The 21403-nt window shown below is 45.7% G+C and overlaps 2 protein-coding genes across 8 annotated transcripts; both read left to right on the forward strand.

Moving 5' to 3' along the window:
* The first annotated feature begins 782 nt into the window (after positions 1-782).
* Positions 783-15754, forward strand: wdr62 (WD repeat domain 62). Of its 4 annotated transcripts, none has more exons than XM_037072822.1 (34): positions 783-1133; positions 3133-3224; positions 3338-3400; positions 3761-3818; positions 3916-4083; positions 4737-4874; positions 4989-5171; positions 5279-5439; positions 5524-5713; positions 5833-5964; positions 6043-6206; positions 6286-6377; positions 6805-6930; positions 8134-8204; positions 8941-9062; positions 9144-9219; positions 9362-9473; positions 9698-9761; positions 9856-9969; positions 10055-10164; positions 10610-10662; positions 10766-11008; positions 11654-11721; positions 11834-11991; positions 12082-12195; positions 12293-12404; positions 12507-12585; positions 12697-12772; positions 13425-13547; positions 13759-14005; positions 14145-14380; positions 14503-14598; positions 14682-14770; positions 15298-15754. In XM_037072822.1, exons 1-34 carry the CDS (start codon positions 1029-1031, stop codon positions 15523-15525), a joined length of 4263 nt encoding a protein of 1420 aa, XP_036928717.1. In that variant the 5' UTR covers positions 783-1028; the 3' UTR covers positions 15526-15754. The 4 variants fall into 4 exon arrangements, with proteins under 4 accessions (XP_036928717.1, XP_036928727.1, XP_036928720.1 ...); XM_037072832.1 differs by having other exon boundaries at positions 10769-11008; XM_037072825.1 differs by having other exon boundaries at positions 5527-5713.
* A 313-nt stretch (positions 15755-16067) lies between these two features.
* Positions 16068-20808, forward strand: LOC119005351 (integrin-linked kinase-associated serine/threonine phosphatase). 4 transcript variants are annotated; one of them, XM_037072900.1, is made up of 10 exons: positions 16068-16394; positions 17690-17851; positions 17956-18073; positions 18153-18259; positions 18828-18921; positions 19223-19310; positions 19389-19525; positions 19726-19845; positions 20129-20210; positions 20564-20808. In XM_037072900.1, exons 1-10 carry the CDS (start codon positions 16352-16354, stop codon positions 20699-20701), a joined length of 1089 nt encoding a protein of 362 aa, XP_036928795.1. In that variant the 5' UTR covers positions 16068-16351; the 3' UTR covers positions 20702-20808. The 4 variants fall into 4 exon arrangements, with proteins under 4 accessions (XP_036928795.1, XP_036928802.1, XP_036928809.1 ...); XM_037072907.1 differs by having other exon boundaries at positions 17690-17842; XM_037072914.1 differs by lacking the exon at positions 16068-16394 and having other exon boundaries at positions 17707-17874.
* Positions 20809-21403: the final 595 nt, after the last annotated feature.

The raw sequence follows: 21403 nt of genomic DNA on the forward strand, positions 1-21403 counted from the left end.
CAGGTGTTACAGGCTTCATACTCCTCTGGTGGAAATTTAATACAGGAACATTGAGGAATCATATGTTTTCACTCGATCAATTATTTTCAAACTCCTCCCACTCCTTCATACATTCACATAGAAAATCCATGCAAACTTTAAAAGCTCACAAAGATTTGGGACTTTATCACATTAATTCAACCTTTTCATTTCATTCATACTTTCTACGCAGTCACAGTTTAAAAAGCCATTTTTAGATTTTTACATTAGTGCATATGAGTTTACTAAAATATATTGATTCTGATGATGACAGATTTAGATATGGATTTAAAATTATATTTGACTTCCATTCAAATTTTGAATTAAAAAAAAAATTAAAAAAATTGGCAAAAACAATTAGACTGCTTAGACATTTCAAATGTCTCCTAGTCAGCAGCAGACCACTACATTTTATTTTGTTTGTTAATGTGACTGAACATTTCAGTCACATTTGTTGTCTTTGCATGTGTTCAACATGTTTGAATTTTAAAAAATTATATACATATATTTATTTATATATGCTTGTGTTGCTGATGTGGTGTACTCCGGTATATTTAGGATTTCATCTCCTGAGAAAAAACGTTATTAATCTATAATGGGACCAAAACATTCTGAACACCTGGGGTCTCGAAAATAAGGTGGGCAGTGATTGGTCGGTTAGCGGGTAACGGCCGAAATTCCGATTGTCTATTGGTTGCTTGGGAGGAAGAGGGCGGGCTCTCCGCTGCCTATTGGTTAGTTGCTGATTCAGTGGGCGGAGCTCAGTTTGAACCAGAGTCCCGCCGCAGCGATAAGTGTCAGGTTTCCTTCTGTGACAGTTAGCATGAAGCTAAGCTAGTCCTCCATCATTATTATCAGGGGAGAGTTCTGATAAACTGACCCGCCCTCTGGTTCGCATCAGCGAGCTTTATGGACCAGCACCGCGGCGTTTAGACGGTTATAGTGTCCGGTGTTTGAGTGAGTTTTAACTTTCAGTGTAGTCGTGTTAAAGTTCGAGTGAGCTGGTTATCATGGCAGAGGGAGCGGACTGCGGTCCAGTCAACGCCGAGAAGAGGAGACATCCAGCGGGGAGGAAGAGCCGACAGAGCCAGCAGAAGAAGAGCTCCAGCAGCCGGGTAACGTTACGGTCTCATCCGAAGCTAACTGAGCTAGCTGCTAGCATCACAGTTCGCTCCGCTGGTGTTTTCAGAGAGTTCACAGAAAAGTTGAAAGTCATCAAGAAGTTTAAAGTGACACCCGGGAACACACGGACACGACTCAAAACAAACATGTGTGACTGTTCCGAATAAAAACGAGAAGTTAAATCCCTGCTGCGTGGAGTCGAGGAGCTAACTCTGCTCAGCAACAAGCTTTTGTTTAGATAACAAGAGGCCGCCGGTGTTACACTCACAACTGTGCCCGGCTCATCATGTGACACTGGAAAAACTCGTTAAAAAACTTATTTTAAACCAAAGTGTTTCTACAGCAAAACGCCAGAACTAAATAAACTTAACGGTGGTAACTGAACAAACTTAAATCAGAGATGTTAACTGACGTCACACTGCTCAGTTTTAGTTGTGTTTGATTGGGGAGAGTTATTATTCATTAGTGACGTCATCATTGCAGAATTAGTGACATATTACTATTAAAGTCTTTCATTTGAAAGAAATCAATGACTTTAATCGTAATATGTCACTAATTGTGTGTAGAATGATGACATCACTATCGAATAAGTGATGAAGCATCATATGACGATATAACGACAATGAAATGTGACATTATGAAAACAGCACATTGATGAAATGTTCGTAAGTCATCTGTACATTTAACGTTTACACATACACTAATATTCCACTAACTCTCAGAATGAAAGTGCCTCATGTAAACACCGTGATCGTTGAATTAATTTGGATCTGTTTATTAAGCTGTTTGTCATATGATACATGATGATGTCATAGATCAGCTGAGATTCTTGTGCATGCAAACAACATGTGACACAAATCTATAAACACCAGCTGTTGCCTTGCCACAGAAAATACAAACAAACATCAACAAACAGAAGATGTGTGGAAGTTATTGTACGATCTGACAATGAGACACATTCTGTCTACACATCAGCTGCTGAGGACTCGAGCTTTCTGCAAGAGCGGCATCCCTAAAATGATTCAATGGTTCTGTTACTGATGGAGGCTGAGGGTAGAACACCTGCAAAAACAATCCGTCTGGTGCCGTCACATCTATTTATCTGACTGACCTTTAGATAATTCATCTCTCTCTGGTTGGAATGATTCTGTTGTTTCTGTTCAACTTTCACACGAGTGGTATCAGGAGATGTGAGCGACAGAAACAGAACCGGTCTGTGGCAGATTACACCATCTGTCGCAGATCTTAAATGATTGAATGATTTTGTTGAAATGCTCTAAACAAGTTGTTCAAACAAGCATTTAAAAAGATGAACAAAGACAAAATCCAAACCACTGGAAACATCTGAAGGCACCTGTTACACGACTGAGAGTCAAAACAGTACGAGTGGTTTCGATAATCTTCTTCAGTTATACGTCCACAGCAGGCAGAACTCCTGTGTACATGTCAAAAAAGTTCTATTCTGATTAAATCTCAGTGTTAATCATTTTGTCAAAGTACCAAAAGTCATTTCTTCAACATTGATCACAGTGTTTGTGCAAAAATACTCTAATATTTGATTTTGTGGGTCCTCACATTCATGAAGGTTTGTCAGGAGACTTCAATTTTTCAAATTGTGCATGAAGAGATTAAAATATCACTATTATTTTAAACCGTATCACTGATGATAGGTGATGCTTTACCTTTAGCTTGAGTTGATTAATATTATACATCCTTGAAGTTTAGAGCATAAATGATGATATGAGTTATGTATTTGTGTTTGAGTGCCGTGGAGACTGTGTCAGGTGTAATACAGCAGAAATGTTAACGGTCACATGATGTAACTTTAAGAAAAAGGTTGGAAAGTTTTATTCTGGAGGTTTTTTCTCCTCAGCTGTAAAGTGTTGATGATGATTGTTTATGCAGACGTGAACTCCTGTCTGAATATGAGTTTGTTAAATTGTGAGATTTGTGAATGCAGTTTGGTGTGAGCGTCTGTGTGTTTTGTTCCAGGTGAGTCTAGAGAAAGTTCTGGGTATCAGCACAGCCAGTGGCAGCGGACTGACCTCCGACCCAAACACTGGACTCATCGCCTATCCTGCAGGGTAAAGCCCCGCCTCCTCTGACTCACCTGTCCGCCACAAACATGAAGATGAAAAGTAAAAGCTGAGCCCTGCTGTGATTGTCCTCAACATGAACCTGACTGTTTGTGTTTCAGATGCGTCATCGTTTTGTTTCACCCGAAGAAGAACAAGCAGACTCACATCATCAATGCGTCCAGGTGAACCTACCTGTCTGCTCCACCTTCACCTGCTCAGTCAGCGTGTGATGAATGAATGGCTCAGATTCACCTTTTTGTTGCAGTGTTTTAGTTTTGTGCAGAACTAAAGAGGCTTTGTTCTGCCTGACAGAAGTTCTCTTCTGTGAACTCACTCCTCATTTTGAGTTTTTACATCTGAAACAGATTCACTGTTTTTATACCTTCTGACTGAGATCAGGTTACAACTTTACATCCACAACAAGCTCCAAACCATCACAAGTACACGACCTGCCTGTAGACTGGTGTTACTGGGACGTACAGACTGGTATGGGTGCTGGTGCTGGTGCTGTGCTGAGGTGCAACTGTGTGTTTGTGTTTCAGGAAACCCTTCAGCGCTCTCGCCTTCTCCCATGATGGAAAATACCTGGTCACTGGTGAGGTAAGAGCCGAGAAAAACACACCTGAGTCACCAGGTAGACACCAGGGAGGACAGGTGAAGCTGTGTATGTGTTTGAATCTGTGCGTGTGTGTTTCAGAGCGGTCACATGCCGTGTGTGCGGGTGTGGGAGGTGGATGGAGGTCAGGTGGCCGAGGTTCAGTCTCATAAATACGGAGTTTCCTGTGTGGCGTTCTCCACCAACAGCAGCTACATCGTCTCTGTGGGATACCAACACGACATGACTGTTAGTGTGTGGGACTGGAGGGTGAGCACACACACACGCACACACACACACTTTTCACTCCTCACATTACACGTTACATTCGCCGCCACTGAGCTCGCCGTCTGCTGCCGCTGAACATGGTCAGAACAGCACAGCCTCGAGAAGATGGAGCCTGTTGACTATGCACAGTAGAGTTTCCTCGCTGGCCCCGCCCACTACAGACTTGTGTATTGTGATGACATCACAGATTTTAAAATCTCTTTTCTCATCTTATTGAAATATAAAACCTCCATGGATCAAACATTCATAAAAGGAAGAGTCATTTTTGTAATTGCAGCTCATGACGCCTCGAGTGCAGGATGAGTCATCAACAGTTTTCATAGTTTTCCATGATGTTACACACCGAAAATACCTACTGAACATTTATTTTTCAACTGACGGGACTGATTCTGTTGTAAATGTTGAATAAATCTTCTTCAGCTGGAGGGAAATAAACCACACAGGTCTGAATACCTCTGAGTCTCTTTAATTTTGAGACTCTGAAGCAGATTAACAAATATTTTTTGGAATGAGTTTTTACGAGTTCCCTTCATTGGAACTACTCAACATATGAACATATTTGGACAGATCTGCAGTAACATTAATGACTGAGACGTTAACATGTTTTGTGCTTCCTGTTTCCTGTCGGTGAGCAGAAAGGTTCGATCATCGCCTCCAACAAAGTGTCCAGCCGAGTGTTCGGCGTGTCGTTCTCTCAGGACAACAGCTACTTTGTCACCGCAGGAAAGAGACACGTCAAGTTCTGGTACCTGGACGCCTCAAGAGAACGACGGGTACCATCCTGACCTCTAATCAGCCAATCACAGCTCACTCTTCACTAGTCTGCTCAGCCAATCACAGCTCATGTTGCAGCACTAACTGGTATCCCTCTTCCTTCTCCTTTACAGGTGAACAGCACCGTGCCTCTGATTGGTCGGTCAGGGTTGCTAGGTGACCACAAAGACAGTATCTTCAGCGGGGTGGCATGTGGGCGTGGCCTCATGGCGTGCAGCACCTACTGCATCACAAGCTCCGGTCTGCTGTGTCTCTTCAACAGCAGCCGAGAGCTGGAGGCCTGGGTCAACCTCAAGGTGGGTGAGGAACCAGACGCACCTGAACGATGTGATGAAAGACACGATATGTCCATCGAAACAAATCAAAATGTTGTTGTTGTTGTTGTTGTTGTTGTTGTTGACAGACGTCATCGGCGAGCTGTCTGGCGGTCAGCGAGGACTTTATCTTCTGTGGTTGTGCTGACGGCCTCATCAGAGTTTTCAGTCCATCCAACCTGCAGTACATCTCCTCGCTGCACCGACCTCACCAGCTGGGAGTCGACCTCACCCAGAGTGTACAGCACGGGTAACGATACTGCAGACAGACTGCTGAGATACTGAGAACACACCTGGTAAGTACTCTGATTACTAACTGTGTCTGTTTCCACAGCAGCCTGTTAACTGCCAGTCCAGGTGCTCAGTACCCCGACACGCTGGCTCTGACCTTTGACCCCGCAGCCAAACACCTGACCTGTGTGTACAACGACCACAGTGTGTATGTGTGGGACGTTACAGATGTGAGGAACGTGAGGAAGCTGTACTCTGCTCTGTACCACAGCAGCTCCGTGTGGAGTGTCGAGGTGAGTCAGGAAGATGATGAGTCCAACGTTCAACATCACCAGAAACAATCACTCAGTTATGCCAGAAGGACTTCACTGATTGGTTGTAGATGTTAAACTTGTTTGTTTTTCGTCTTCAGGTGTATCCGGTGCTGTCAGATGCGTCGCAGGCGTGTCTGCCTCCGTCCTCCTTCTTCACCTGCTCGTCTGATAACACCATCAGACTGTGGCACACCGACCCGCCCACCGCACACAGAAACCTCTACAGCAACGTGAGACAACAACACAACAGTGTACAAGCACCCAGGTGTCTGTACGGCGTCATGACTCACTTCCTGTTTGTCTTTCAGGACCTGCTGAGGATTTTGTATGTGGGGGAGAACACACAGCACCTGCAGGCTGAGGGGGAGAGGGGGGAGTCAGCCGGGGCTGATGGGAAGGCCGGGATCCGAGTTCTGAGTATCAGTCCTGACGGGCAGCACCTGGCTGCTGGAGACCGCTGTGGAAACCTGCGGTAAGAGATGCAGAAACAAACCGAGCCTGAGTTCAACCGGAGTGTAACGAGGCCGGCTGACGTGTTTCTGTGTGTTCAGGATCTTCGGTCTGGAGTTTCTGGACGAGCTGGTGAAGATCGAAGCTCACGACTCGGAGGTGTTGTGCCTGGCGTTCTCCCCGACATCCACAGGTAAGACCTCCGGTTCAAAGGTTGTCACCAGGACAGATTTTATGAAGTTTCTGCACCTTCGTGGTGGTTTGGAGTCACACAGACACTGATGACATCTCATCGTCCAGTCACTTCTTTCATTTGTTTTTGGTCGTCGATGTTGTTGACGTGGTGGGTTTATGTGAAGCTACATATGCTGCTGCCACGGCCAGGACGCTTTGTGAAAGAGATTGTAAATACAAAAATAAAAATGTACAATCTAATTTTAAAGGATTATTATGTGTTTGAAGTTTTGGTCCATTTCCTGCTTCGTGTTTATTTTGTTGCCCATTAGACGCAAATAAAATTAATACTGATAAAAATATTTAATATCGCCCCCGTTAATCAGCCAGGCCAATAATTTGTTCATCTCTCGTCAGCGGTGTAATCAGTCAGTCGTTTGTTTCAGGCCTGAAGTTGTTGGCGTCGGCCAGCAGAGATCGACTGATCCACATCTTCAACCCGGAGAAGAACTACAGCCTGGAACAGACTCTGAACGACCACTCGGCCTCCATCACCGCTGTCAAGTTCACAGGTGAACACACGTAGATACTGTAGAGATGAAAGTGAAGTACAAGTATCAACAGCTGCAACTCGAGCTGTCACAGTCCTGAACATCAGGTACAGGTGTGAGCATCAGGTACAGGTGTGAGCATCAGGTACAGGTGTGAACATCAGGTACAGGTGTGAACATCAGGTACAGGTGTGAGCATCAGGTACAGGTGTGAACATCAGGTACAGGTGTGAGCATCAGGTACAGGTGTGAGCATCAGGTACAGGTGTGAGCATCAGGTACAGGTGTGAACATCAGGTACAGGTGTGAGCATCAGGTACAGGTGTGATCATCAGGTACAGGTGTGAACATCAGGTACAGGTGTGAACATCAGGTACAGGTGTGAGCATCAGGTACAGGTGTGAGCATCAGGTACAGGTGTGAACATCAGGTACAGGTGTGATCATCAGGTACAGGTGTGATCATCAGGTACAGGTGTGAGCATCAGGTACAGGTGTGATCATCAGGTACAGGTGTGAACATCAGGTACAGGTGTGATCATCAGGTACAGGTGTGAGCATCAGGTACAGGTGTGAACATCAGGTACAGGTGTGATCATCAGGTACAGGTGTGAACATCAGGTACAGGTGTGAACATCAGGTACAGGTGTGAGCATCAGGTACAGGTGTGAGCATCAGGTACAGGTGTGAACATCAGGTACAGGTGTGAACATCAGAGCTCAGCTGGTGCTGTCAGAGGAACTCGACTGATTGAGTCTCTATGAGGGACGTTAATGAATAACGATTAATCAGTTAATCACTGTTTCAGTCACCTGCTGTTGACTTCATCTGTTTCTCATGTGACCAACTCTGATTTTACATTGATCGCAGGTCGATCGTGTCAATGATTAACAGACTATCGATTAAAGGAATGGATTAATATTCGCAGCCCTCGTTTGGAGTTCTGACTCCAGAGTTGAACTTGCTTTGTTCGGACTCATCGGCCCAGACTTGGTTGATTTGCGGCTTGGTTCTGTCTCAGTGGAGCAGAACGTTCTGTAACACTGTTTTTCTGCTTCCGCGTCTATTTACTTGCAACTTTAAATGATGATAAAGGCAAAAAAACCTCTCTCTCGTTGACGGAGGATGGAGGAAGTTCACTTAATGTTCTTCATAACTCCATCAGTCTCACCTGTGACTGTTTACATGCAGACAGAGACAGTTACCTTTGTTACCTGTGTTCCAGGTGAGAAGCCTGAGGTCAGAATCGTGAGCTGTGGAGCCGACAAAAGCATCTACTTCCAAACAACTGAACAGGTCAGTCTGAACAGTGTATTAGAGGTAAGAACTTTAGCCCGAGCCCGAGCCCGAGCCGGCCCGAAATTCGGGTCGGGTCGGGCCTAAAATGTCAATCGTTACGTTCGGGTCGGGTCGGGCTCGGGCTTCTCTCTCGCTGACTTTTTTAAAAATAAATATATGTTTATAAAAATGTATACTAAAACGATGTGTGGACACTAAACTAAGGAATACTTATTGTAAATAAATAATTTGGATAAAACAGAGAAGGCGGCGCTGTAAGGTAATTGCTATATAACTACTACTAAACAGGAGGCGCAGAGCAAGAGCACGCTTTGCGCACGGCTTTGCGGACATTTCGTGAACGTAATCTTGAAATTTCGGGTTTGCTTCGGGCTCGGGCCTGCAAATCAAGTTAATTGGTCGGGCTCGGGCTGGGTCGGGCTTTAATGCCTGCGGGCCTGGGTCGGGTCGGGCTGGATTTTTTAGGCCCGATCTTACCTCTACAGTGTATCAGTGTTTTGTTTTGACTTTTGATTTAAATATTTTCCATGCTATTGTTGGACTTTTATGTCCTGGCAACTTTCATTTACATCGTTTTAAGGTGCACCTGAATGCACCATGAAGTCCCTGTCGGTGCAATTAAACCCTGGTTTGAAAACTGACACTAATTTAAAGCTTGTACCCTGACGGAGTGCATGAGCTCAGGTACACACTGATCTCCTGTGTCTGACTCGTGGTGTCCTTTGTGGTCCAGACGTCCGAGGGTTTGTCGTTCTCCAGGAGTCACCACGTGGTGGAGAAGACGACGCTGTACGACATGGACCTGGACTCATCGAGGACGCACGTCACCATCGCCTGTCAGGACCGAAACGTCAGGTCAGAAATAACAACAAGCTTCTCCGAGTAACACATGGAGTTAACGATGAACAGCTGAACAGAGGACTCTTTATTTTTCAGGGTTTACAACACTGAAACTGGGAAGCTGAAAAAGTGTTTGAAGGGCTCGTCAGGTGACGAAGGAGCTCTGCTGAAGGTAACGACGGAGCCGAGAACATGTTTCAGTTCATTCGTCTGTCATCTGAAAGCTGTCGTGTCTTTAAAGTGTTATTGTCCTCTAGTTATACTGGGAGAATTGTTCTGCGATGTGATTGGCTGATATCTGGTACCGTCCTCAGATCCACATGGATCCCTCGGGGTCGTTCTTCGCCACCAGCTGCTCCGACAAGAACATCACCATCTTTGACTACGAGTCAGGAGAGTGTGTCGCCACCCTGTTCGGACACTCAGGTGAGAAAATCCAATAATCTGTGTTTGTTTGTCAGGTATTGATCAGTCCTGAGATGGAAGAGTCTCCTTTTAGTTTATGAATTTAATGATCAGCATGTAGTTTTATTTTCTCTCTCAGAATCATTTAAAATCTGTTTTCAGGATTGTATTACATCATCGTTAAGAGGTGACACTTTTCTTTCTCCTTCAGACGTCTGATTTACCTGTCGTGTCTGTTTCCTCAGAGATCGTCACCTGTATGAGATTCAGTCAAGACTGCAGACACCTCATCACTGTGTCAGGAGACAGGTAATCCTCCAGGTGATCTTTACTGGCGTCGGGAGGGACGGGTGATATTTCCTCAGGTGTCAGATGTTTTGATTGTGTGTGTTTGTGTGTGTAGCTGTGTGTTCGTGTGGAGGTTGGACTCTCAGATGACCAGCACCATGAGGAAGAGACGTGGCCTCAAACTGACCACCGCACCTGAAACCTACAGCCGCACACAGCAGAACATCAGGTGAGTGAGCGCTTACTGACGTGCGGGAGGAGATGAACATTAGTTCTCAGGTCTTCAGGTTTGTTTACACTCGGTGTTGTTTCAGGAGAGAGACCTTCATCACCGTACCGTCTGCTCAGCTGCATCAGATGGAGGAGGAGGAGGAGGAGGAGGAGGCTGAACTCAGGACTCCAGCCAGACTGGACTCGGCTCAGGGTGAGGAGGACGAGGAGAACTGGCCTCAGTGAGGAAGTCGAGTCACTTTTATAGTTTTGGGTTGTCTGTGTCATAAACGTTTATCACAGGAACATCGTAGACGTCCAGCTGCACTCAGACACGACCTGGTTAGATTTAGGTCAGAAGTCAGTCGGTGTGTTCAGAACATATGCTGGTCTGGTTCTGCTCTGTCGGACTCACGATGTCGACAGAGGAGGTGTGTCTTTAGAGGACGACACTCGTCTTGTGTAGCAGTCAGAGAAGCCGAAGCTAACGAAGCTCTGTTGATTAGCTGGCAAACACGTTTCATTTCCTACAAGCTTTTCACTATAAAACATTATTTGGTCATTTTCAAGCTTTTTCAGGACTTGTTGTGTTTTCACCAGCAGGAACCCTGAAAAAGACGTGAAGACAGTTTGTGTTTGAATCCTGTCGTGTGTTTCAGATCCTCCGCTGCTGGAGACCAACGGGAAGATGCCCATGTGGTTCAGGAGACTGGTCAGTTCCATGTTCACGCTTTAACTTCCTTACTAATCAGTTTACAGATAATCCATCTGTTTGTACATTGATTTGAACCCTGTGTGGGTGTTTGTGTGTTCAGCAGGGTCAGTGTGAAGCTCCCATCGTCGTCCAAGCAGACACTGAACCTCGTCAGGTACGGAGTCGGTGGACGGAGCAGCTGGAACCGCTGATCATCAGCTCCAACCTCTCCCCGAGTCAGGCAGAGGAAGAGGAAGAGGAGGGAGAGGAGGAGGAAGACTTCCACCCTCAGAGTCTGGAGAGTCTGCTGGGAGAGGAGGTGGAGGAGGAGGACGATGAAGAGGTGGAGGAGGAAGAGAAGGAGGTGACCATTCTGATTGACTGAATGAATTGAAGCTTTTAGAAATTTTTAAGGTGATTTAAACTGATCTGATGTCAGACGAGTAACGATCAACAGATCATTAGTTAAACTCTTGTTATAAAAGATTCAAGGTATTTTACAGTTTGACGTTGTCTTTTTGCAAGTTTGAGTCAAAGAAGTTAGAATAATATTCACCAAAAATAAAGCAACAAACCGCAGCCTTCAGTGATTCAACAAGAAACAACACTAGATAGAAATTCAAGGTTTGTTTCAAGGTTCAGTTTCTCAGATCTGTCCAGAGTGAGCCCTCTTCACAAACAAGTCAGTAAAGGATCTCTGATAAAGAAAACAAACATGTCCGACGCTGTCAGAGCTTCCTCTGGTCAGCTGATTGTCTTCATCACACAGGAAGTGACGCTGCAGGCTACTGCTAAGCTAGCTGCAGGCTAATGCTAAGCTAGCTGTGTGAGGTGGTGTTGTTGTAAGCTTGTAGCTGTGCAGAAGCAGAGAGGAGAGAAAACAAACATCCTGGTTTTGACTTCAGTTACATGAAAGTGGAGCTGATAACTTCAGATCTTTGATTTAGAATTGTAGCTGTAGTGAACTGAGCAGGTGTGAACAGATACCTGATTAATGTGTGATCTTCAGGTGCTGCAGAATCCAGTTCAGGACAAGAGCAGCTACATCCTCTACGCCGACACCAACACCACCGACAGGTGAGCTCCAACATCAGACACACGACACGATAGACGCAACAGATGCAGAGCCACGTTGGTGTCTGATGATCTGTGTGTGTGTGTGTGTGTGTGTGTGTGTGTGTGTTTCTAGGGAGTTTGATGTTGAGGGTGTGACTGACACCCGGCGGTCTCTGACCCAGCTGGAGGTCAAAGGTCAGAGGGCGGAGCCAGTGTGGAGCACACAGCTGAGTCCAGACTCGGCCTGCTCTGAGGGCTCAGCAGGAAGTCTGGAGCAGCAGCAGGACGCCGGTGAGAGCAGAAACTTTTGATGATGATGATGATGATGATGATGATGATGATGATGAGCACCTGGTGTGAACGGCGTCTCTTCTGTCTCAGACACAGACTCTCTCAGTCAGGGCAGCTCTGTGGGCAGTTTGTGTCTGGAGGACGACGAGGACAGAAACTCTCTGAAGAGCCACTTCGACACTCTAGCGTCCGGGCTGAGCGACGGTACCGAACGCTCCTCAGCATCATCGCTCTGTGACGTCTAACTGCTCGCTCTCTCTGCACGTGTGCGCTGACGTGTTTGTGACCTTTGACCTTTCAGAGAAGTTCGACACGGACCCGAGGACTCTGCAGCCTCCAGACGAAAAACACTTCCTGAACCCTCGACTCAGCATCTCCACTCGCTTCCTGTCCAGGTTCCAGGACAGAGTCAAGTCAGTTACCCATAATCCTCAGGGAGTGACCCTCTGCTTCTTAGAGTTTAACTGGTGGTTGTTGTCGTCATGGTGATAAGTTTGTTCCTGCTGCGTTTTTAGGGCGTGGCCAAGTCGAGCTCCGCCTCCTGTCTCAATCCCAACCAGGATCCTAGAGGAGAGCAACGTCGGCAATACATCGGTACAAACACACACCTGAGTGACGCTAAGCACACCTGAGCCACCTGATGTAGGACTGAATCTTGACGCTTGCTGAATAAAGTTTCATTAATTCAACTGATTGTTTTTTCAGGTGAGTGCTGAGTGGAGCAGTGAGGTCACCTCACCTGAGACGACTCCTAACCCAAACAACAACAACAACAGTGGAGGTGAGTCAGCTGTTAACTGTAAACAGGAAGTGCTGATGTCGCTCCTGTTTCCTGTTTCTGATGGCAAAATGAATAATAATAACATTTAGTCTGTAAAGACAAAACGAGTGTTTCAGGTGTTTTTGACAAGTTTGTGTTGAAGGTTGATTTGAGGGGAAAATCAACTAGAAATCTTTGATTTACTAATGCTAATTTGCTGATCAGCTTATTTTAAACATGAATCCTTTGTTTAAATGTTTCTGATTTAAAACCTCTGATGCTTTAATAAAACTAAATGTTACATGAAGCTCCCAAAGAACAAATTAAGATCAATAATTGCTGATTCAGTCAAATTTAATTATTATTTTCCCAGAATTCTTCTCTGTTTCTCTGAACAAAAATCGTTCACTGCACAAGAATAAGATTAACAATGTGGAAACTTCTTTAAAGATTAAACATGTTGAGATCTTTGAGGATTTATGTAACTGTTATACCACGACTGCTGTCAGCGGGCCATCAGGTTCTGTTTGTTTCCTGCTGATGGCTGCAGAGTTTGACTGGCGGTTTGGAGCCGGCGCTGCTGAATGTGTCTTTGAATCTAAATGAGGTTTAATGGATCAGAAGCTGCAGGACGCTTCTGTGTGTGTGTGTGTGTGTGTGTGTGCGACTGCAGTGAGATGCAGACAGTCTGTCCTTCGTCGTAGCGCCTCCTGCCTGAGTTCCCATCAGCCCGTCCGCCATCGAGTTCGCCGACGAAATACTGTGGTGCTTGTCCAGTGCAGAGAAACACTGCGAGGTGTGTGTGTGTGTGTGTGTGTGTGTGTGTGTGTGGACACCTGGGTGTGTTGTGTAACTTCTACAGGTTTTCCTTCCTCACCTGGTCTAAGGTCAAACTGTTCTGTCACTGGACCCTGTTGGTCTTCAGACTCACTGTCGCTTCAAATAAGATTTCATATTCGATCTATAATCAGCTTTTAGTTTCTGACCTTCTGTTTTTAACCAATCAGACGTCACCTCGAGAACCCACAACAGAAGCGCGGCGTCGGCAGACCAGCAGGGGGCGTCTCGGCTCGGATACCTCGGCACCACGGCCAGCTCCAGAGCCAAACTGAGCCTGGACGCCTCCACCGCCTCCACACAGGAGGAGAAGGAGAACCTGTCTTCATCGAACCTGCTGCCTCCTGCCCCCCTTCTGTCTGCTGCTCCAGACCTCCACGGCACCAAACCCGATCGCCCTCAGGACCAGACCAGCAGGTGAGGTTCATGTATTTGTTCTTCTGGACGGTATAAACGACACCGGCCCGGCACAGCCAGCAGCCAACATATTTAAATATCGGCTTCCCCTCATATTCTGTTGTTTCACGCCGTCTCTCGCCTCCTTTGCTTCTGACAGTGTCGAGCCTTCTACCCAGAAGTCTCAGCGTGATGTACCTGCAACGAGCCCACAGGTGTTGTTGGCCACGCCCACGGATGCAACGTTGACAGGTGAAGCCAGATTGTGGAGCATCAGCAGTGCTGAGGAGATGCCGACGAATGAAAACCGAAGCCTCACCTTCATACAAAGCCCCGCCTCCTCCATCACCCTCACAGCCACGCCCACTGCTTGTGACATCATCCAGACTGACGCAGGTGAGATTTTTCGAGAGGCACGACATCATGAAGTGTCTCTTCTAACATCAGAACTTTTTCCAGGCTCTTTTCGTCCCGAGACATTGAGTTTCTGACCCGTCGATGTGTCTTTTGGTTCTCAGTATCAGACCCGTCTGCAGGAGGTGACTCTTCGTCCTCTGACCTGCCCTCCTCCTCCTCCTCACCGCTGTCAGAAATGCTCCGCCCCCCTCAGACAGGTAACCCTGCCCCCTCAGACAGGAGAATGCCTGTCATGTTCTCACTGGAATCTGTGGAATTAAATGGTTTGTTGTTGTTGCAGGTTCAGAGTCGGTCAGTCTGCTGCAGTGTCAGCAGGTCGCCGACGAGCTGAAGCAGACGGCGAGACGAGCCGTGCACCTGTACCAACAGGTGAAAATGAATCAGTAATTAATAAAAAGCTAATATGGTTTGTTTTGAAAGTCGGTTTCTCCTGATTAACATCTTGTTATCTTAGGAAAACATTTGTTATTCAGTGATAATGACAGAAAAAAACTCTTGATCTCAAGGAAAACGTATAAAAGTGAACTTGTTATCAAAGAGAATATTTTGTTCTTCACGTGTCTGTTGGGCTTCCACAGTTTAATGTCCTGCCTGTGTTGATCACCACATTTGAGGGATGAGTGTGTATCAGCAGAGATATTTATATCAGAAGTGATTAGTCTTTAAAGTCTGTGTTCAATCTTGATTTGAGAAAAAAAAGATACCTTGAGAAAAATGATTAACTTCAAGAAACCTGTTGTGTTGGAAGAATATAAAATTTTGAGGAGTTAAAATAATTAGTGCCGTAGTAGAATATTTAGAAATAAAGAAACCTGAGATGTACTGAAACAGTAAAAGTAAAGTGTTGAATGTGCTTTTTATTTAATGTTTCTTATTGTTTTGTCTCCGTCTTGCAGCTCAGCTCAGACGACCCTTCAGAGCGACGTCTTCAGATGACGTCGGTCCTGCAGGAGGCGTTTGATATTGTCGACTCTGAGCTGCAGGCGGCGCTGCGGGGTGGAGACGGGCGGGGCAGCAGCTGCGCCCCTTCTGGTCCTCTGGAGGACGACAGGACGATGTCTCTGTTGGAGAAATACTCTGAACGTCTGCTTCAGATGACCCAGAACAAACTGAACAGAATCTGACCCGGGACCAGCCGCCCTGCTGCCGTCTGTACGGAGGCTGAAAGAGGACAAACTTAAACTTTTAACTTGAGCCTGAGTGACACAGAGCTGCTTTCATTGACATCAGTATTACGTTTAAAGCACCTTATCTTTATTTTTTATGTCAGAAAAACTTTTTATCTGTTTTTAAGTCACTTTTTGTATATAAACTGTACTTTTATGTTGTTTAATAAATGTGTCAGCTGTTTGAGTTGTGCTTTGTTTTTCGTTTTTTTTTTTGGATGTTACAGTTCACCTCAACAGTCTGTACAACACAGTTTGTTCAACACAGTCTACACAACAGTCTTCTTTTCAGCAGCTTCCAGGTCAGTGACTCAAACTCAGTGCCTTGATTGGAAGATGAAAGACTACCTATATCGTTCTACATCCAAATATTAAATATTATTAAATACATTCACTTTAATTGAAAGCAGTCTGCTTTGAGAATTTACGAGCTTCTATTTTCTATTTATTTCCTAGCTGTTCTTTACATTCTAGTCGGGGCTTTTGTTTTGAAAGCTGCGAGCGGAACCTGTGTTTCCGGTTGTGTGGCTAGCTTGATGCTAGCAGCCGAAGCTAAGTTGGTCTTTAGGCTTCATGCTGCCGCTGACGGACAACGTGTGTGCCTCTCAGGTCAATGAAGGTGTTGAACATCAGACTGTCAGAACAGTTTCGACCGTTTGAAGGAAACATTTGTGACACTTTGACCCGCCAGTGACTGAACGAACCACACAGACACTGAACGGTACCCGGCAGCTAAAGCTAGGTGAGCTGGCTCGTTAGCTAGCATCTGGGCGAGCACAGCAGAATGGATCTGTTTGACGACCTACCGGAACCCACACAGAATCCCGGTGAGTCGTGATGAAGTAACACTTAGACAATAATGAGAGCGGCGACGAGTGCTCCGGTACCGTCAGTCTTATGACGGATGCGATGGAGCCAGAGAGCCGAGACGAGGCGCTTTGACCGGGACAACATTAGCTGAGTGCTGATGTTGGAGACGAGGGAGGACATGTTAGCAGTGACACCTGCACGGTGACAACACACTTCGTATCGGCCATTAAGCTTATTATAATTTATATAAATATATCAGTTAATATATAAATGTTTCTTTGATAAAACAGCGTACTTTTCAATGGCATCAGGTCACGGACATGGACCAAGACATGAAGTGAGGTCGCTAGCAACAGCAATAACCAGACTCCCTTACAAAAGTCTTCTTGTAAATTCGGCATTTAAATATAAAACATTAACGTGTCTTTCCTTGAAAAAGGACAGACATGTTTTTCCTGCATAAATGCGTCTTATCTTCCAGCCGCAGCTGTTTGAACACACTGTTTACACTGATTTCACCATTTACACTCCATTTATGAAAGAAGAAACATGTTGTTGATCTAAACATGTCACATGTTACAAAGACACTAAACAGGAACAATATAGGCGACTTCTTTGTCCCCGTGGAGAAAGTCCCCAGACTCCCTTAACAAATGTGTCAGTTTAGTGAGTTGTTGAGTTGGAGACACTTTATAAACTCTGTGAAACTCTGTCTCTGACTCATTCTGCATTATTTGGACCTTCTTGTTCATTCAGCAAATGTTCTACATGAACTTCTTTCTTTGCATAACTAATATTAGCTACTTCTTGAAAGTGGGAAAGTCACCAGACTCCCTTAAAAAAATGCTAAATTTTGAGAGAATGATGAACTTTGTGAAACACTGTATTCAAACACATTATTAACCACCTGGGCTCTCTTGTTCAAATGTTAAACATGAGTATATTTATGTCTTTGTGTAAAAATACTTGCAAATACAGGTGGGAGGTGAGATAGGGACGCACCTGTTGGGTTTATTGTCCAGTTTATTTAACGTTATGGTTTGGGTCGGTTATTTTGGAGTCACCCACAGAACTCAGGTTGTAAGTAGAGAAAAGTAAAAGCAGGTTGTAGTTTGTGTTCATAAAACTGAAACAAGAATAAAACCAGTGTAGAAGAGCACAGACATTATCGTCTCGTCTCTTTTAAACCTCTCCTGTGTTCACTTGTTGTAATGTTTTGTGTCCTACTTGTTTGAAATGTCTTTATTGTAATGTTGTGCTCCAGTAAAGAAGTTGTCTCAATGTTTTACAAGTAAACTGGCCTTCACTCCAGTTTCAGCAGCTCGACCACCGTCCACCAGAGAGGAGGAAGAAGAGGAAGAGGAGGAGACAAGATTCAAACGAAAGAGAGAAGATGAGGATGAGGACGGTCACAGTGATAAAAAGGATGAAGAGGAGGAGGAGCGGGGGGAGATCAAGAAAGTTTGTAAAGAAGGTTTTCAGCTCTTCCACCACAATGTTTGTCTCTTCTTCTCTCTGATCACAGATGAACTCTGATGTGTTTCAGACGAGGATGCTGACGGCCGTGTTGTGTTTCAGGTCTCCCGGCACTGAGAGGCTACGTGGCGGCGAGGCGCGGCGAGCGGGAGGAGATGCAGGACGCTCACGTGTTGCTGCCGGACATGAGCAGCTGTCTGTCTGCTCTGCCGGGACAAGTGTAAGACCTCCGACCGACAGGAAGTCCTCGGGCGTGCCGGCGGCGTGCGTCTCTCTGACGTGTCCCCTCTGTCCCGCAGGTCTCGTGTGTCGTACTTCGCTGTGTTCGACGGTCACGGAGGAGCTCGAGCGTCTCGATTCGCTGCAGAGAATCTTCATTACAATCTGGCCAAGAAGTTCCCGAGTGGTGAGTTTAAAGAGACAGTCCGTGTAACATGTTCCTGTTTAACTTCACATGTTCACATCCTTTTATATTCCAGTTTGTTTCTAGTTGACATTTGTCTTTATTGTGACTCTGTAACTCGCTCTGATGTTAATGTGATCCTGATCACGTCCGGCACCAGAACCTCCTTTGGGATCAATAACGTTGCAGTGAATTCAAGCACTTTGTGACTAAACGCCTCTGAAACGAATCTTGATGGTTTCACTGAGGAGTTGAACCCTAACCCTGACACTGAGGAGTAAAATATGTCCTTATTAACAGATAATTAGTTTTTTTGCTGCTAAAAGACTTTATTAGTTTTATTGAAAGTATGTAAATATGTTTGTAATGTTGATAAGACCCTCCTGCGTCTATAAAAAGTGTTCAAGTTTCCCATGAGTGCTTTTGTCTTATCTAATAATAATGTTTATTAAGCTGTTATCAACACTAACAGTCTCAGTCCTGCTCTTGTTGAATGAACTGGTAACGTAATAAGTCAATATAAAGCTTTATCTTTGCCGTCACTGATCTCTGATTGTTTCGTGTCTTTCAGGAGAAACAGAGAATTTGGACAAGCTGGTAAAGAAATGTCTGCTGGACACTTTCCGCCTGACAGATGAAGAGTTTCTGAAGAAAGCTTCCAGCCAGTAAGACGAGCAGAGAGCGAGACAGAGCGGCGGGATGATTACTGTCGCTGCAGAACTCCCTGACAGTCTTCATGTTTCTGAGTGTTGTGCAGTGATAATGTGAAAGTTGTCTGAACATCGTTGCGTTCACTGCAAATAGGAAGTGCTAACAGCCGATTCAGCTCACAGTCTAATGACCTGGAACACTTCCTGTTGACCTTCTGGATGTTTGTTGTCATTGTTCTTCTTCATGTGTTTTGATATTTTGGCTGACAAAGTGTTTCCTGCGGCTTCAGTCTCGTCTGTCTCTGATGTGGAACAGGAAGCCGGCGTGGAAGGACGGCACGACGGCCACCTGCCTGCTGGTGGTGGACGACATGGTGTACGTGGCCAACCTGGGAGACAGCAGGGTACGCTGGGAAAAACACGTCACGTCAGCTGCCAGACGGTTGCAGACATGTTGAGTAAGAGTTGGTGTGTGTCTCCAGGCGGTGCTGTGTCGGATGGAGGTGGCGGGAGGAGCAGACGGTCAGAGGAGGGCGGTGACGCTGGCGCTCAGTAAAGAACACAACCCGACCATCTACGAGGAGAGGATGAGGATCCAGAGAGCCGGCGGCACCGTCAGGTACACCGACATCTGATCAGAATCTGTTCCTGTCAGTGTCATCAGCACAGACTGCAGATCAACTGATGTGAGATTCTGATTATCAGTAATCAGGAGACTGAGTTAGTTTTAGCCCCGCAGGATGAATTTAGAGTTAATCAATAAAATTGAACAATTACTGATTGAATTTGTGTGTGTGTGTGTGTGTGTGTGTGTCTCAGGGACGGCCGGGTGCTGGGTGTCCTCGAGGTGTCTCGCTCTATCGGAGACGGTCAGTACAAACGCTGTGGCGTCATTTCAACACCCGACCTGAGGAGGTGTCAGCTCACAGCCAATGACAGGCAAGAACAGATCCACAGATGGTCACTGCTGTGATTGGTCAGCAGCTGACCAAGATCCATTTCTTCTTCTTCTTCTCTTTCTTTCTGAGATCAGACGTTCAGATTTATCCCTCTCTCTCTCCTGTAGAGTGAATATGAAGCTACGGCCAGCGGTTGGTTAGCGTAGCTTAGCATAAAGACTAGAAACGGGTGGAAACAGCTAGCCTGTTACATATCAGACTGTTTGCTGCTGAAACTGGAGGTTTGTGCAGCTGACGGTCGTCCTCTGTCTGTCTCTCTGCAGGTTCATCATCCTCGCCTGTGACGGCTTGTTCAAAGTGTTTTCTGCTGATGAAGCTGTAAAATTCGTCCTCGCCGTCCTGCAGGTTTCTCTCTGTTCTCTTAAAGGACGATTACGGCTCTGATTCACAGAGGTGTTGTACCTTTAATTTCAGTTGCATTTGTCTCTCTGATTGTCTGACTGTCCCTCCTCGTCTCTCCTCCCTCTGCCTCCCCCGTCTCTCCTCCCTGCCTCCCCCGTCTCTCCTCCCTGTCCCTCCCCCGTCTCTCCTCTCTGCCTCCCCCATCTCTCCTCCCCCTGCCTCCCCCGTCTCTCCTCCCTGTCCCTCCCCGTCTCTCCTCCCTGTCCCTCCCCGTCTCTCCTCCCTGCCTCCCCCGTCTCTCCTCCCTGTCCCTCCCCTGTCTCTCCTCCCCCTGCCTCCCCCGTCTCCCCCCTCAGGGCAGCGTGGAGCTGAAGCCGGGCCTGTCGGACCAGGAGCTGAGGTTTGAAGCCGCCTGCCAGCAGCTGGCCAGTGAGGCAGTGAGGCGGGGCTGTGCAGACAACGTCACTGTGATCCTGGTTTCTATTGACTCATGAACACACACACACACCGAACACACACACACACACACACACACACACAGCTGATCTGAGCATCTCTTCGTTGTCTTGTTTGTTTTCCAATAAAAAGCTTTTTTCTTTTATCTTTGCTGTCGAACTGATTTAATGATTCCAGTGTTTGTGTCCTCATTACTCTTTTGGAAAGTAACTAAGTACATTTACTCAAGTAGCGTGCTGAGTAAATGTGAAAATGTAGAACATAATTTTGAGGTATTGTTCTTCTACTCAACTACATCTCCACACTACCATTTATTTGACATCTGGAGTTAATTTGCAGATTCAGATTATTGATCCAAACTCAATCCGACCTCACTGATCCCTGGAGTTTCATCACAACATACCCGGAAATATATAAAGTAATTAAAATCATCTCCAGCTGCATCATTAATGTGATAAAAACATCAATAATTATAAGACAGTAACACATGAATCCCAAATCTGACAGTTTGTTTTATATTTTGATAATAAAAAGTAATATTGTTGATGCAATAGAGTATTTGATATTCAGTAGAATAATCTCAACAAGACATTGCTTTAATAAATAAATAAGTAAAGATGATCATCCACTGAGGAGGAACAGCGACACCCCGCGGCCAGGAGTGGTACTGCATGTGCAGGACGTGCAGTACCACTCCTGGCCACGGGGTGCCGCTGTTCCTCCTGATTGGCTCTGAGCCA

Source organism: Acanthopagrus latus, chromosome 2, assembly GCF_904848185.1.
Source record: "Acanthopagrus latus isolate v.2019 chromosome 2, fAcaLat1.1, whole genome shotgun sequence".
NCBI lineage: Eukaryota > Metazoa > Chordata > Actinopteri > Spariformes > Sparidae > Acanthopagrus > Acanthopagrus latus.